Raw genomic sequence first — 18,715 nt, 5'->3', positions numbered from 1 at the left:
TGAATATATATATATATATAAATTACAATTAAATTTACCAAAATGATCCAAGATGGTAAAATTAAAGTATATTATAAATATTAAAGAATTAATATTTATAAAGTTATCTCAGCCAGATGTAAAAGCTCGATAAAACCAAATAGGAGATAGAGCTTATAATAGGAGCACACAGTTAATAAAACATGTTAAAAAAACACTTTGAAATGAGTTAAAAACATATTTAATCTGAAAAGGAAGCACTAGATAAGTGGATAGTCCTTAATCCGCGGAGTTTCGAAGAAATACTTTCCTTCTCATCAGAGGGTAGGAATTAGCAAAATGCGGGATCCGATTTCGCATGCAAAAGTATTTGATGAAACAACAAGTAAGTCAAAGATCTTACTTGATAACAAAAAAGTGAAGCAAAGGGAATATGGTGAAGAAAAAGGTGATTACACGTGAATGAATAGTCTGATGGAAGATAAATACTCCAGTGACGGTAAAATTCCGCCAGACTATCCATTCACGTGTAATCACCTTTTTCTTCACCATATTCCCTTTACTTCACTTTTTTGTTATCAAGTAAGATCTTTGACTTACTTGTTGTTTCATCAAATACTTTTGCATGCAAAATCCGATCCCACATTTTGCTAATTCCTACCCTCTGATGAGAAGGAAAGTATTTCGATTAAGGACTATCCACTTATCTAGTGTTTCCTTTTCAGATTTAATATGTTTTAACTCATTTCAAAGTGTTTTTAACATGTTTTCTTAACTGTTTGCTCCTATATATATATATATATATATATATATATATATATATATATATATATATATATATATATCAGCTGTTAGTTTTCACAATAACGATTAAATTTAAATTTAATTCTATTTCCTTCATTTCGTTTAACATTAATTTATTTTTTAAAGTTAAATTCATTTATTGAGCAATCCTAAAATCTTTATATTTAATTTATTTTACAACACTTACATTTCACTTTCAACATATTACTAATTCTTTTCTTTTTTAAACGTTTTTATTATCAGTTCTTTGGCGCGATAATAGGAATTTATTTTATGCAGACAGTTTTGTATAACACGAAACTTTTTGTTTAAGATTTCCTTTTAACAATTCACTATGCGGTGTAAGACAAGTAAACACATAGATTACATCTTTTTGATTTACTAGGTTCATATTTCTTAGGTTTATCAAGTATTGACCATTTTAATTCTAATTCTCTTTTATTTGTATGTAGTTCCCTAACCCAATCATCTAATCAAGTCGTTTTTCTCTTATTTTTAATATGTATTTTTGTCCTATCATTATTTCTATCCTTATCCTCATTCCGATTTGATTTTCTTTTCTGGTCCAATGTTAAATGATACAATATGGTTTTGATATATGTCCTTAAGATTACAATCAGAAACCCTAAATATATTTTTTTTATTTTTAATATTATTCACTTAAACTTCACATTTGTATAAAATTGCAGAAATTAAGCAATTGCGCTCCCATAGAAATTCGTTGGGTTTTCTAAATCCATTTCTCTGAATATTCAATTCATCTGGTTCAATTCTATTATTGTTTACTATTTTGTTAATTTCCAAATTATTTGAACTAATTACAGTTTTACTTAGATTAAGAGCGGTTGAAAATGAAATTTTAACTGTGTTCCTATTAATTATTTTACTTAATCTATTCTTTGGGGGGCGTTCTTATCAGTTATTTTGAAAAATTATTTAGGGATATTACTTTATGTGTTCACTGAAAAAAGGATTAAACCAGACTTAATTTTTGCGATTATTTTCTCTTAGTTTGAAGAGCAAGATTACTATTATATGTTTCTTTATACTTTTTAAATTCATTCTTTTTATTCTTGTCTTGAATTTTATACCTATTTATATTCTTTACATTTCTTCTTCGATCGATCGCCATGTTATATATATTGAAATTATACAACATCAAATCAATGTTATATTTATTTAAATTATAAAACATCAAATCAATGCTATATGTATTGACATTATACAATAAATCTATGTTATATGTATTGAAATTATACAAACTCAAATACATTGTTATATGTATTGAAATTATACCAACTCAAATCAATGTTATATGTATTTAAATTATGCATCAAATCAGTGTTATATGAATTGAAATTATGCATCAAATCAGTGTTATATGAATTGAAATTATGCATCAAATCAATGTTATATGTATTGCAATTATACAACATAAAATATATGTTATATGCATTGACATTGTATGTTAAATCAATGTTATGTGTATTGAAATTATACAACATCAAATCAATGTTATATGCATTGAAATTATACAAACTCAAACCAATGTTATATGTATTGAAATTATACAATATCAAATCAATGTTATATGCATTGAAATTATCCAACTCAAACCAATGTTATATGTATTGAAATTATACATTAAATTAATGTTATTTGAATTGAAATTATACAACATCAAATCGAAATTATATATACTGAAATTATACAAACTAAAATCAATGTTATAAGATATTATATTTATTAAAGAATAGTTTAATTTTTTCTAGTTTTTCTATTATTCGACCGCTTGAATTTACTAAAAATAATGCATTATCTCTATATTTCCTTTATTTAAATTGTGTTATGACTATGAGTTTATGTTCCAGTTACGAAGGGTGAGGCCCCATATCTGTGCGAAATTCCTCCCGGTAACAACTGGGGGCAGTAGAAAGACTAGATATTTAGAGGGAAAAATAGTAACTACTTCCTCTAAAGATGGTTGCCTTTGTGATGATGTTGCTCCTAGGATGAAATGTAGGATTTTATTATTACGACTAAATGTGTCTGAAATGTCGTTCTTAACTTACATAAGATAATGGCTAAAAGTCTAGACATAATAAATTTGTATGTGGCACCTGCTGTTGCAAACATACGGTATTTTGGTTCAGAGGGGAATTTCTGCAATCAAAATATTATATATTGAGATTTATATTTTAAAGAACTCTATAAAATGATCTCGTATTTATCTGTTTGCATGTATGTTAGAAAATTAGCTTCACTATAACAATTTCCTCAACCGGAATAACTATTTTACAGAAAGGTAAGATGTGACGATAACATCCAATATGTATTTTATGCTGAACGAATCTTAACATCCAATATGTATTTCATATTGAACGAATTTTAGAATTTGGCTTCCAAACAAACCTATCTCTGGCCATGTCTCTTATTCTCAAACCTATTGTTATCATTACCAATAATGTTTGTTTTTTTAACTTTCTCATCTATTCTGCCAACGGAAGCATACCATCGAAGCCTTATATTCTGCAGATATCCCTCTACGCAGTCCAGATTTACTTTTCCTCCGTGGTCATCGAAACAAAATCCAAGCAAAGAACAAATAATGATAGGTGAAGAAGTGAAACACACATATGAACGCATAATTTATATATTTTTCAATAAATTTCATCCATTTTTATTTTACGTTTTTTTAATTTTATTTAATGTTTATTCTTTTTTAATGTACTCAACCTTGATCTATTATCATTAAAAATAAAATGCCGTACTTATACAGAATACTGACGGTACTAGATTAAGATGGGATTTTCGTGCTAAATTTTAGGTTTATGGTACTATTTTGTTTATTAAATTGTTAGTAAAACGTATATTAAATATATTTGTACCAATAACATAGTGGAAGCAAAAAAAAAAAAGATCGACTATTCCGAATCAAATATCGATATGCCCAACGGAGTTCAATGTAAATCTTATTTGCAAACGAAAAAGTAGGCTATTCTGAATCAAATATCAATATATCAACCCGGGCTTTATTGTGGGTCTAATTTGGAAACGAAAATATAGGCTATTTTGAATCAAATATTGATATGTCAAACGAAGTTCCACGTGGATTTGATTTGGAAATGAGAGATACGTTATTGGGAATTAAACATCAGTACGCCAAATGGAGTTAAATGTGCGTTTCATTTGGAAATGAAAATGTATGCTATTCTGAATCAAATCTCGATCTGTCAAACGAATTTAATCGTGGGTCTGATTTCGAAACGAAAAAATGAGCCATACAAAATCAAATATCGATATGTTAAATTGAGTTCTTTGTAGGTCTGATTTGAAAAGTCCAAGAAGATTACGTTATATGTTAGTTATTATATGATGCCTAATGTTTGGCAAACTGATAGATACGTGTTGAACTCTATAGGAGCAAATGTCGCGAAGTTATATACAAGCGATGTCAATTGAAATCTCAGATCAAATGTGAGGTTCAGTTTTTATTTGATCGCAATCTACAGCGCTGATTCAAGACGATGTTGAACTGTCAGAATCAGTCGGTTTTATAAAACGCAACGGATTAACAAGATTATCAAAGTTAATGCGAATAATCTCTATGCAACTGACTCGATCTCGTCTCTAAAAGAAAAAAAAGATTACGTTGTTATTAAGAGACAAGGTCAATAAAAGCTCAGATCAATTTTGAGACTCAAATCTTAGTTTCCTATTAGAGAGAAGCATTGTAAGAAAAAAGCCATTGTTTGGTACTAACAATTTCGCTTTTTCACAAAAAACTCGACTAGCTACAACCACTATATATGATTTCCCCCACTCTCTATCTATGCCTAAATCTAAACGCAGATTCCATGAACAAATCTTCTTTCCCAGAACTATCCGCATGTGAAACACTGTTCCGCTGGCCTGCTTCCTAGCTGAACACCGCATAGTAATCTTCAAATCCAAATATAACAAGTTTTTGTTGAGCTGTTCTCATAAATAATCAAATGTTACCCAATGTACACCATTAACGATTACTCTACTGCCACCTTGCATTTATTAACCCTCATCCTTGAGTGGCCTTTGCGTCTTGATAAGTGATGTCTACCAAGTAGAAAAAATAGAATCAAAGAAACAGTGTGAATGCAAATTCCCCTTTCAAATGTATAACTTGACCTTCCTTTGAACGGAAACAAATAATAGCAAAGAATAAACACGTTGATAAACCGTTTCTCGTTTGATCACCAAAGTTAAGCAATATTGAGCCTGGCCAGTACTAGATGGGTTGCCATTTCATAATAGAAATTGCTGTAGACTAACCAGGTAACCACTTGGTGTGAGGAGCTAAAAAGTCTACTTCAAGGCTAAAAACTAATCAGCGATAAGTGATATATAGATAGCTTCTGATCCCCGCCAAAAAGCAGCAATTTTCCTCCTTTGTCAGAAACATCGATGAGAAAATGAAGGGACTAAAGAAGAAAATACAAAAAGCGAGAGATACGATAGTGCCGAAAAAGTGACCATATATTTATAACAGAGGGTAACGTAGGCTTTCTATATCTGTGAGAATGTGTGTGAGGACACTTCTCGACCTATACACTCAACGAATTTTGGATCTACAGATTTGACATTTTATATATAGGGTATTCAGACATGTAGAAATCTTTTACTTGGTTTTCATCTGAAAAAAAAGAGGTGCTAAGCAGTCAAAATTTAAAAAAAAATGGTACGTGGGGAGTCATCGGATTTTCATATGTTTATCAACTGTTTCATAAATATGCATGTGTGATTCATTCAGATTACAGATTACTTATGTTAAGAATAAGTAGGTTTGAAAACACTTTTAAAAGAACGTGTCAAGCTGGTCTAATGGTTATTGTACTTGACTGTGTTTAGGTTTTGGTTTCAGTCTTAGTTCGAGTATTTTTATTTTCTTCCAAGATGTTAAATGTTTATAAAAAGAAAGCAATACTTGCATGCACATATCTCAGTTTCTGTATGAATTAGACTATAATATCCATGCGTATTTTACGACCGGGCAACGCCGGGCGGACAGATAGTACGTTCATATAAACATATAGTTGAAAATGAAGACAGATTTCAGAAACGAAAACATTCGTACATGAGATAAAATATTTATAAATGCTGAATTCTATTCATAATTGAATTTTTTTCATATTATTTAAACATAAAAAAAGAGAAAATATATAATACAAATGTTCAATTCGAAATAACAGATTAGGCGTTATTTGTTCTTGATGTGATAAATTTGAAACATTCAAGAACAAGTTTGAAAAGACGTGACCATGGAATGTTGGAAGTTTTGGAAGATCAATGCGTAACGTTGTTGTATTCTCTACGGACCCAAACGTTGTATGTAGAGACAGTCGCAAAAGAAATCAGAACTTCGACACAAACATTCCCGGTGCAAAAAAGTCATTTATTTTCGTTTACCACGTTAGTCCCCGTATATTTGAACACTCAGGGTATTGTCGAATTATCTGAGACAGAAGATTATTATTATTATTATTATTATTATTATTATTATTATTATTATTATTATTATTATTATTATTATTGTTATTATTATTATTATTATTATTATTATTAGATTGAATTCGATTTGTTATAAAAAGAAAAATGTAATTCAACGGCAAATATGTTTAAATGACGTTTTAGGAATTTAACTTGACTAGATCCTATAAACAATAACGAGAAGGAATTTTAGATGAATAAAAATAAATATGTTTTAATAGAAAAGAATTTTAGAACATTAACAAAATATGTGACAGGACGTAGATGGTCCTTTGATAAAGTGGAGTTAATGACGTAACAAGAGATCTTGAGAGACACGTAGTCAGTTAATCAAGAGTTGGGAGTCAGAGAGTAAGCAGACGCGGTCGGTCGTCAAAGGAATAAAGACGTTGGTGGACAATAATGGCTACAAGTAAAGGGAAATTTAGATAGTAAAAAGCTAGGACCAGCCTTACAGGTTTCCAATAGAGGGAAACATCCGAAATAAAGCTAATATATATATATATATATATATATATATATATATATATATATATATATATATATATATATATATACCATCACGGCTTCATGTCGTATGGATCTTCGTTTGTAGATATTCCGAGGATCAGCCAAATCAAGATCAACTCAAAATAGACCAGGTATGTTTTCTCTTTGGCCGATTTAAAACCCCACCGACTGTTAATTCCTTTTAATAATTGTTATATGTCCTGCTTAAACAATTCCTTGATGATCAATAGGCAAATTTACATCTACATGATCATATATATATATATATATATATATATAACTACTTCATTTACTCACATAAAATTAATATACGAAAGTCTAAATTTATGCGTAAACTTTAAGTATTTACTTCAAAAGTGCTCAATACGTAGGTAGAGCTAGTTAGTAAGTTATAAAATATATATGGCGATTAAGCTACACTGAATATTCCGCGTTTCATCCACTCTAGGACTCTTCAGGCTTATGCGCGAATTTTGTGGTGTCTGTCGTTTTTATATACGCACCTTCTATTGAGATTTTAGTTAGCCAATCAGCTTTCTAGTATCCACCGCGCCCTTCCTATCATCCAATGAACATGCACTTACCGGACAAAGGCCTATTTGACCTCTGGTTGACCTGTTCTTTTGTGTGTGCTCTATTTAGCCTAGATATCTAGTTTCTTGGCCTGTTTTAAATCTAGGTTAGGGTTTTATGTTAGTTTATATATATAAATATGTGTACATATATATATGTGTGTGTGTGTGTGTGTGTGTGTGTGTGTGTGATAGTTTATGTATATTTGTTGTGGAGACGCCTACTAATTAACATAGGCGGGTGAGTGAGATATATAAATATATATATATATATATATATATATATATATATATATATATATATATATATATATATATATATATATATATATATATGCAAGCAAGTATTATTAAATACAACGGAGACATTTTGTCTTATAATTCTTTTTTTTAATTTTTCAATTTTTCGTATTGTCTTTTTTGTTTCAAAATCAAAAATATTAATAAAGGATCCATACATGTTGCTGTTACGAGCGCTTTCGATTCGTCCACGAATCATCATCAGGTGTTAAAAATACAGGATTGCGAAAATGAGGATTAAAAATGAAAACTAAAATATATATAGTCAGTGATGAGTTAAAATAAAAGTCGATTAAGAATAAAAGTCGATTAAAAATTCGAGTGTTAAAACCAGCAAGTTCGTAGACACCATGTACGAAGTCCGTCCAACACGGACTACGCAAGACATTTCAGAACGTTACTGCTTTTTTGAAATGCAATGTCATTTATATTAGGTTGAAGAGTTCTAATGTATGACGCTTCAAGAATCTTTAATTTTTTTACATTATTTTCCCGTTGTATAATTTTTGTGTTGTCAACGAGGACCTTTCTAACATTGGAGGGGGGGCAGCTATGTTCTTTTTTTAAATGTTTGTAAATCGCGCTTGTGTCGTTAAGGTGCATAGTTATTCGCCGGGACAACGTTGTTGTTGTATGCCCAATGTATGTATTATTTTTGGAGTTACATTCTCCAATAGAGCATTTAAATTTATACACTACATTGGTTTGCTCCAACGTTTTTATCGCCGGTGAAGAGTTGTTTTTAACCACAAGGTTTTGTGTTCGAAATTTCCTTTAATAGATAATAAATTTAATTTTAAAATTACTGTCAACAGGCGTCAAGTATCTTCGTATAATATTTTTTATTGCATTTTCTTCGATTCTGAAATTAGGCGTCATTTGATTTTGGTAAAATATATTAATGGGGTTTGCATTGCGGTGTTGGCTAACGTTATTGTTCTGGTTATCGGAAGATTGTAGCATTTTTTTTATTTGTTCATCAACAATGTAATTGGGGAAATGATTATTGATGAGTACTTGTTTAATGTTTTTTTATTTCAATTAGCAATGCTTTTTTTGTGGAGGATATCATTTTAGCGCGACTTAGTAATTTTTTTATTATGGCTATTTTGTACCTTTGTGGACACTCACTTTTAAAGTTCAGGAGGCTAGAGTTTATGCTAGTTGGTTTTTTATATACAGATGTATTACAAGTGTTATTAGACGTATCGATAAGGACATCAAGAAATGGAATTTTATTGTTATTATTTAATATATATATGTGTTATTTAATATATATATATATGTTATTATTTAATATATATATATTATATATATATATATATATATATGTCTCCAGTAAAAAATGCAACACGCCACCTGCCGGAATATCTCCAACTGAAGTATATCTGAAGACATGTAAATATGTATATAACTTTTCTTCCTAATATATTATTGTATACCTTTACTTTCGTGTTCTTGTTAATTGTTTGTACAGACACAACAATATTCATGTTTATTTAATTTATTTATTTGTTGATTTTCTATTGTTTTTGTTAGGTTTAAAATTATTTTGTATCGCTATCCTAGAGTAAATTTTATCTTGTGAACACAGTTGTTCGCTATTTCTCTTCTACAGTTTAATAGAAGTTGGGGTTCTTTAAAGTACAGGATAGCAAATTATATATATATATATATATATATATATATATATATATATGTGTGTGTGTGTGTGTGTGTGTGTGTGTGTGTACACGTCAATAAACACATCATATATACACTCCTCCATATCATACAGAAGCTGTGACAATATTACAGTACTTAAGACTAGTATGCCGGTCAGCTGACAATACACTGCACCAGACACAGGTGGCTGTACATTCATGACACCAGACACAGGTGGCTGCCAATACACGACACCAGGCGTAGCTGGATCTGAGTAAGAAAATGAGCTGCCGCGTACTTGCCGCATTTTTTTTACTCTTATATTTCTCCTCTCTTCCTTGTGTTCGTAATACTATAAAACCATTTGAGTCCGTGACGTCATGCGTAAGACACGCCCCCAAATGCTGACGCGATAATTGTACAAATGCGTGAGATTTAAGAGGAGATCAATGACGAATATATGTCAGCAAATGTGGGAAAATAAGAATTGAAGATATATTTTCATTAGCATTCACTGAGATAGAAGTAGTAAAGCTAACCAGTAAACATTATCTTGTCTTATTAGATGTTGCGTCGAACTTATTAAATACAGGGTGGCCACAAAGTCTGGCTACATTATGTAGCCAGACTTTGTGGACACCTTGTATATTCATATTTATTGGATTCTTCGAACTACTGTTCTCATATTGAGTGTAATTTTATACAACGTTTCTAGTTGATAGGGGCTCCGATCCGCTTAGGTGAATCTGTAATGTCGTCCGGGACCCAACATGTTGTAGCTTCAGTCGCCAAGCAGACAAAGAACAGAAAATAACTTAACTTGCTTTTTTTTGTTGTTGTTATAGCAAAACATTGTTTTCTCATTCTCTCGTTGTCGCTGTGACATCACGTGATTCGACGGTTTTTTTTTTCAAATGATACTCTAAAACGCCATCCTCGCCTCTAACGAGATCGACATTTCGAATGTGTACTCTCTCTCTCTCCTTTTTATAGTTTTCTTTTTTATTACCGTGACGTCATTTTGATCATGGCTCGGTATTTGCATATAGCTGTCCACGCGATGTTACATATCCTGTCGAACTCGGGAATCTTCCTGTCAAACACGCGGATTTCTCTGTCGCACTCGGGAATCTGCACGGAATTTTTGAACGGAACTCTTTATTGAATCCACGTTGATAACATGCTTTCGTTGCCTAGTTCAACAAAAAAGACCTTAAGAAGGCCAGGGATCAAATTGATAGAAACGTATTGAAAATAAAATTACGAATAAGGTGAGAACAATAAGGCGAGAATAATAAGGTGAGGACAATAAGGGAGGGCAATAAGGTGAGGACAATAATGGAGGGCAATAAGGCGAGAACAAAAAGGCGAGAACAATAAGGTAAGGACAGTAAGGTGAGAACAATAAGGTGAGAACAGTAAGGCGAGAACAATAAGGTGAGAACAATAAGGCGAGAACAATAAGGTGAGAACAATAAGGCGAGAACAATAAGGTGAGGACAATAAGGTGAGAACAATAAGGCGAGAACAATAAGGTGAGAACAATAAGGTGAGGACAATAAGGTGAGGACAATAAGGTGAGAACAATAAGGCGAGAACAATAAGGTGAGGACAATAAGGCGAGAACAATAAGGTGAGAACAATAAGGCGAGAGCAATAAGGCGAGAACAATAAGGTGAGAACAATAAGGCGAGAACAATAAGGTGAGAACAATAAGGTGAGAACAATAAGGCGAGGACAATAAGGTGAGGACAATAAGGTGAGGACAATAAGGCGAGAACAATAAGGCGAGAACAATAAGGCAAGAACAGCGTTCCGAATAATGCAAAGAGAATTATATATATACAATTATATCTCATGCAAAGATTGTGAGAGGTCGCAATTGAATGACTGTGATGTGAGAGGCAAAGATTGTGAGAGGTCGCAATTGAATACTGTGATGTAAGGGGTAAAAATTTTAAGAGGTCAGAAATTGTCTAATTGTGAGAGGTCAGAACTTCTATGTACAATTATATCTCATGCAAAGACTGTGAGAGGTCGACATTGAATACTGTGATGTAAGAAGCAAAAATTTGGAAAGGTCAGAAATTGTCAAATTGTGAGAAGTCAGAATTCTATATACAATTATATCTCATGCAAAGATTGTGGGAGGTCAAAAGTAGTCAATGTCGAATATAGTTATAAATGGAATTCTGTGAAGAGAATCTGATCATCATTATCTAGCCCTGGCAGAGTCACAGACCTTCCTTTCTAACAGCATCTCGCTCTATACTCCATCATATAAGGTAAAGGTGCCTTCAGTAAATTTCCAGGCCTTTTTATACAGGTATTTAAAATTGTGGTAGACGCTTGAACATTCGGTATGTTATTGCTGTACATCATGAAATTATTGAACAATTTTAATGATTTCAGATTCAAATGAACAGCTACAGCATGAATTGGAATACATGCTACTAAAGCCTGATTATCACAGATGGTGAATTTCAAAAATGCAATCTGGATGTGGTGACACTTAAAAAGAACGATATTAAATATTCTATTTTTAACACTTGGAAAAATGCCACAGAAACGTATGGGATGTTTCGAACCATGAATTCAGCATCAGTTTTTGAGTGGCATAAAAGATTCAAGGAAAGCATAGAGTTTGTAAGGGATTGTGAGAGGTGTGAGGGGAGTAAAGAATTCAGAATACCAGGGTTAATTGACCAAATAAAGAATTTCATGGATAAGGATGGTCGTGTATCTATAGAAACAATAAGTGAACGGTTTCATGTCAGTTCAGGAACTGTTCACACAATTTTTCGTGAGAGGCTGAAGATGCGGAAGATTTGCGTGAATGCTCCAGTCAACACCTCCACCATTCTCATAGATTTTTAGACCAAAATAAGCATCAAAACAGTCCTCCAACCTCCTTATAGTGCAAATCTTGCTCTCTGCTACTTTTAGTTATTCCGTAAAAACCTTATGAGCCTGTCGTTAGGAAATAATTGAGGAGATGAAAGAGACTGCGACGAGAGTCATCGACACACTCACACAAGAGGACTTCCATGGGATTTTCCGGAAGTTGTTGGAACAGTACAAGAAGTGGATTGCAGCCGAAGGAGATTACTTCAAAGTGGGTCTAGAGTTTGGTGTGAGTACTATCAATAAAATTAGCCATACGAAAAAAGTCTATAAACTTTTTGAAGGTATCTCTTATTTCTATAATCAGATTATAGATAAGTTGGATAATTGTATTTTTATATTTCCGGAACAGGGAAACAAAGATAGAAAATAAGACTTACTGCCGAAGGAAAGTAGAATGGGATTTCCGACAACTTTTCCGAATTCATTTTCTGCCATGCACTGATAATAGCCAGCGTCCATCTTAGCGTTGGGCTTTGAGATAGTCAGTCGCCCATTCGTCATGGTATATCGAGGACTTGTCATAATTGTGACTTTTGCGGACTCCTGCAAAACAAGTTTAGAATATACATTAGCAAAACAACAACATTTATTGATGGTTCAGTAAGAAAGAGTGCAGTTTGATTGTCTGTGGGATGTGATTGTTGGTGTCGCAAAAGAATTTTTCTACTTTAAAATTAGATACGTAAAAACAAAACTCCACTTAAAAATAAAGGTTATAAAGTTCGCTAACGTGTTCAAGAAAGTAACGTAGAAAAATATATAATTACGTAAACCAAATAGAACGCGGCAAAAAGCAAGCCTAGTCCTGCTTACCCTCTTGGTTTTGATTCGTAGGATAGAAAAGACGTGTATTCAGAGATCTGTTCTAGTACCTAGTAGAAAAAATTATAAATGTAATATTACTTTTCCCATGTAAATTAAAATGTACCGATTCGTTTATTTTTTCTGTTTTAGTAAAAGTGATTTATTAATTTCACATACAGATAAATACTACGTAATCTGTGTATTATTTGGAGTTTTCGGACTATTGTTCGCATCTTGTACGTTATTTACACAACAGTTCGGTTGATGTAACTTAACTCCGTCATTTTTTGGGTGCATCTTGTTGTACTCGGGAATCTTTTTGTCGAACTCGGGAATCTGCATGGAATTAGGAAGGGAACCCTTTATTTAATCCGCGAAAAGTAGCATTCTCCCATTCGGTCAGCAATGACTGGGTCGAAATCCTAAGTAATTTGAAGTCATGGCTGACGGAACGAGAGTATGGTACTCCTCGTGTGTTAAATCGGAGGTTCCGTTTAAAAATTCCGTACCGATTCTCGAGTGCGATAATTAGATTTCCAGATTTGGCAATATACACCTGAAGAAGGTCGCAGGTTACAACGACGGAAATGTCGTAAAAATGACACTCAAGATGAGAACAGTAGTCCAAATAAACGGTACTAATAACAATAATCCTCAACTTAAAACTTCACAAACATGCTTGGTAATGTATTTTAAGCTAAACAGAAAATATGCTGATAAACTTAAACCTATTATTATTGTCGACGGAGGCAGGAGTCAATGCCATAACGCCATTCTTGCCAAAAATATCGATTGGATATCATTTACGCATGTATTAATTATTGGTTGCGTTTTCTTTGTTTTCTTCTTTTAATTTGCTTAACAGTTTACTTCTTTTTTTTTTTTTTGATAATTTGAATTCTGTTGTTCTATATGATTACGTTTTCTGTTTTTAGATAGAATTTCGATTTTGTTGACGTAAAAAGCTAAAAAATAAGAATCGATCTGCTCAAGATGCATCGATTTGATCTGCGCGTTTCACAATGAAAATACAGCTTAAAACTTTTTATGTGACAAAGTTACCTGTCTGTTTAAATGTATGTATGTATTTATGTATGTCTGCCTAAAACTTTCGACAGAGGCGACAGATTTTCACGAAATCAGTATCGTTTTGAAGACCGACCATTCGGAAAGCAAATATCGAAAGATCGGCTAAAAACATTAATTCCTTCAACTGGGCCTTTTTCTAAAGGGAGGGGGGGAAAAGTAATTGAAGAACGGAAAAATCCTCTAGACATGGATTTTTTTATAAGAAAATGGGTGCGAGTTTAATCAGTTATTAATGAAAGTGACTTTCTGTTCCTTAAATTATATCAGAACGCCTACGTATGCTCGGTTAGTGAATCTGCCGATTGAATGTCAAACATGGTGCATATATGTACGTATATATATATATATATATATATATATATATATATATATATATATATATATAATTTTAGTCATCAATGAATTTAAAAATTTATGAAGTGAAATGGTTAAATTTCAAATCAAAATATTTTATTATTCTATGTAAGACAAAGAATACGTTTGAAATATTATAACTCCTTACCTATAAGATTTCGATGTCTACCATCTCTTCAAAGGAGAAAATATTAGCAAATAATTATAATGGTTTACATCTCATTTGCTAAAGTCAGTGAGACGTGGAAAATCACAATTAAAACTTTTTTAATATCTAAATATCACAGAGTTAGGGAAATTAATGAAAAGGATATAAAAATTATCATATAATTTGCATGGTAAAATCCGAAGTGAATGTCTTAGATAGCAGTGAGGTAATCTGTATTTTGAGTAATCCACATCAAAAGGTAACAATCCGAAGTGGGCATTTTCCTGGAGAAATTTTCTTTGTGTATATAATGAGTCCGGTGAAAAAGTTATTATATAGGTCCTGTGGATCTGTTTATTAATATAAATTAAAATTTCACTGTTTATTTATAAATTAATATATTTAATATTTTTTATAATTATAGAACATGTGCTTCAAATTCCACTCCAAAATAACTTCAAATTGTTAATAAAATAAAACCGCTTTCAGTAGACAAAATTAAAAAATGAATAAAATGAACAATTATTTTTTTTTTAATTTTATTTTTATTTTCATTTCATTTTATTTTATTTTTCATTTTTCATTTTTTTATTTTTATTTTAAATTTTTCATTTTATTTTTATTAAACATTTTTCATGTTTCATTTTATTTTTATTTAAGATTTTTCATTTTTTATTTTATTTTTATTTTAAATTTTTCATTTTATTTTTATTTTAAATTTTTCATTTTTCATTTTTTATTTTATCTTCATTTAAAATTTTTTCATTTTTTTATTTTATTTTTATTTTTAATTTTTCATTTATTTTTATTTAAAATTTTTCAATTTTCATTTTTTTATTTTATTTTTATTTAAAATTTTTCATTTTTCATTTTTCATTTTCCATTTTTCATATCAGTTCAGCGGTTTTATTTAATTTTATTAACATTTTTTAAAATATCCATCTTTGACGCCGTTGAAACTTATTAGCTAAAACATTTGATTTTATTAGGAGGTAAACTATGTTGAGTTAGGTCGGAAAAACTTATTCTTTTAAATATGCAAATGGAACAAGTAATTTTTTTTTTACATTAGAAAACATATTTTCTATGTTTTGTATTTGAAAAAAAATTCCAGCGTCCAATGAAAAATACAAATAAAATAATCGTAAATAAATAATTTTGGATACGAAAAACGTAGTTTGTTTTAAATCAAGTTCTAGTTTTAATCACGCACAGCTAGAGTAAATAAAGTACTTAAAAGAAATATGTAGGTACACCTGAACAATCGGAACCCCCGTTACAATTTTTTTCCTTTAGAGGTTAGCTCCTTCGTCCTCCCCACTATTATTATTACTTTGTTTACTTTGGAGAAAATTTTATTTTTTTAATTCATTTATTTACTATTTTTAAAAGGTGTTTTTGCATCTAACGATCCGCGCTATTTTTTTAAAATAGTATTTTCAAATTAAATTCCAGTTTTATGATATTTTCGTAGTCAATTGTTAGGTGAAAGTACAGAATAGTTACAAAACATCCTACCCTCCCCATGTAAAATAATAGTTCTAAATAATAACGTTATTATTTGATCGTTAAATGCAAACGTATCTTTTTTGTCTTATCGTTATTTGTTGTTAATTAATAAATCCCGCCTATATCGTCTGTATGTATCAACTGTTTGCGCGGAGCAAGAGATCCTAAACCGGAACCGGAAGGACAGTTTAAACACCAAAGCAAGAAAGACGATTTGGGTTTTATAATTATATAGATATACATACATATATTATTTGTTTTACATAAGCATTAATATGTCGCTACACATTCATGAGCATGTTTCGGTCAGCTAGTTACAAGTAACTAGAGACATCTGAGGCAATATTGTGTATACAAAGTTTAGTCCATAATCAAACTAAATCGTCTACAGACTAAACATTTGTATAGGCAATATAATCTGAAGAAGTTTTTTTTTTATATTTGTAACTGGCTGACCGAAACATTCTTATGAATGTGTGGCGACTAATGCCTATGTAAAACAAATAAAAAGTATATCTTGTCCTACGTTGGTATTGAGCATCTTGTATTTGTTAAAACTTGAATAGAACGTTTTACTTCTGGAAAATATTTATATGGAAACAATCTGAGATTACTGTTTTCCAGAGGTTAATTAACCAATGAAGTTTAACGAGGTTAATACAAGAGTGCTCAATACCGGAGTAGAACAGGATGTTTACTTTTTATTTGATTTTACATAAGCAGTAATACGCTGCTACACAGTCATGAGCATGTTTCTAGTCACATAGTTACCAGTAACTATAAAACATCATCAAGTGATACAGCTTATATGAAAGCAAAGTTTGCTTAAGATTTTGCCTGAGGAGGTCTTTAGTTACTAGTAACTAGCCGACCGAAACATGCGCATGACTGTGTAGCAACATACTAATAAAGTATATATATATATATATATATAGTATTGTTAAAATATAATTATCTACTGACACGTGTTTCGTCGTCTACGACTTATGAGAGTGGCTGAATCATAATATATATACATATATATATATATATATATATATATATATATATATATATATATACATTTTATTTTTTATCATCGTTTTATCTGTTCAGTTTAATATATTTCGGTTGCCGGACCATATTTACGATCCAGCAGCCTCGTCAGACCTTATTTTTCTGTAAGGTCTGACGAGACTACTGGGTCGTAAATATGGTCCAGCAACCGAAACATATGTAACTTAACAGATAAAACAGTAATGAAAAATAAAACGCATGTTTGCTCTGCAATAGTATTCAGCACTCTCTTCAGGTTTTACTAATTACTATTTTTACCATTGATCACTGTCTATCTGACGTAATGAACATTTAAATTAAAATGTTTAAAATTCAACGCTATTTCACATGATTAATGGTAGCCGAATGGATACGGCCTCCGCTAATCGAGCCAGAGATGTCTCGTGTCGCGGGGTTCGAATCGTTCGACTGGTAGTAATCGTGACACCCTGCACTGAAGAATCCCGAAAGGATGAAACACTAGTGTCTGTAGGTATTTAATTATTATAGTAAAAAAAATAATTATGACAGCCCCTTTAAGAAATACGTTTCTTATCGTTGAGCACTTTCTGTTGAATTAAAAAGTCGGTCAATTTAGCTCTTATGCGTAGATCATCGTATAACGATTTGATCACTGTCTGTCTGACGTAATGAACATTTAAATTAAAATGTTTAAAATTCAACGCTATTTCATATGATTAATGGTAGCCGAATGGATACGGCCTCCGCTAATCGAGCCAGAGATGTCTCGTGTCGCGGGGTTCGAATCGTTCGACTGGTAGTAATCGTGACACCCTGCACTGAAGAATCCCGAAAGGATGAAACACTAGTGTCTGTAGGTATTTAATTATTATAGTAAAAAAAATAATTATGATAGCCCCTTTAAGAAATACGTTTCTTATCGTTGAGCACTTTCTGTTGAATTAAAAAGTCGGTCAATTTAGCTCTTATGCGTAGATCATCGTATAACGATTTGATCACTGTCTGTCTGACGTAATGAACATTTAAATTAAAATGTTTAAAATTCAACGCTATTTCATATGATTAATGGTAGCCGAATGGATACGGCCTCCGCTAATCGAGCCAGAGATGTCTCGTGTCGCGGGGTTCGAATCGTTCGACTGGTAGTAATCGTGACACCCTGCACTGAAGAATCCCGAAAGGATGAAACACTAGTGTCTGTAGGTATTTAATTATTATTGTAAAAAAATAATTATATATATATATATATATATATATATATATATATATATATTTAAATTACAATTAAATTTACCAAAATGATCCAATATGGTAAAATTAAAGTAAATTATAAATATTAAAGAATTAATATATATAAAATTATCTCAGTCAGATGTAGAAGCTCGATAAAACCAAATAGGAAATAGAGCTTATAATATGAGCAAACAGTTAATAAAATATGTTAAAAACAACTTTGAAATAAAAATTATATGGATTTTTTATCTTCTACCAGACTATCAATTCGTGTGTAATCACCTTTTTCTTCACCATATTCCCTCTGCTTCACTTTGTTTGA

General features: G+C 31.2%; 1 protein-coding gene across 1 annotated transcript in view; it reads right to left on the bottom strand.

Annotated features, from left to right (window-relative positions):
* LOC145259606 (contactin-like) overlaps positions 1–18,715 on the bottom strand; it is a 203,633-nt gene that overhangs the window by 138,422 nt on the left and 46,496 nt on the right. The window contains exon 6 of the mRNA XM_080117262.1: positions 12,617–12,782. Within this exon, the coding sequence (XP_079973388.1) occupies positions 12,617–12,782 (166 nt within the window). The remainder of the gene's footprint in view (positions 1–12,616; positions 12,783–18,715) is intronic.

Source organism: Euprymna scolopes, chromosome 35, assembly GCF_053919585.1.
Source record: "Euprymna scolopes isolate OS-2025 chromosome 35, ASM5391958v1, whole genome shotgun sequence".
Taxonomy (NCBI): Eukaryota; Metazoa; Mollusca; class Cephalopoda; order Sepiida; family Sepiolidae; genus Euprymna; species Euprymna scolopes.
The sequence above is the reverse complement of the archived record's forward strand: the minus strand, read 5'-3'. Positions and strand labels throughout refer to the sequence as shown.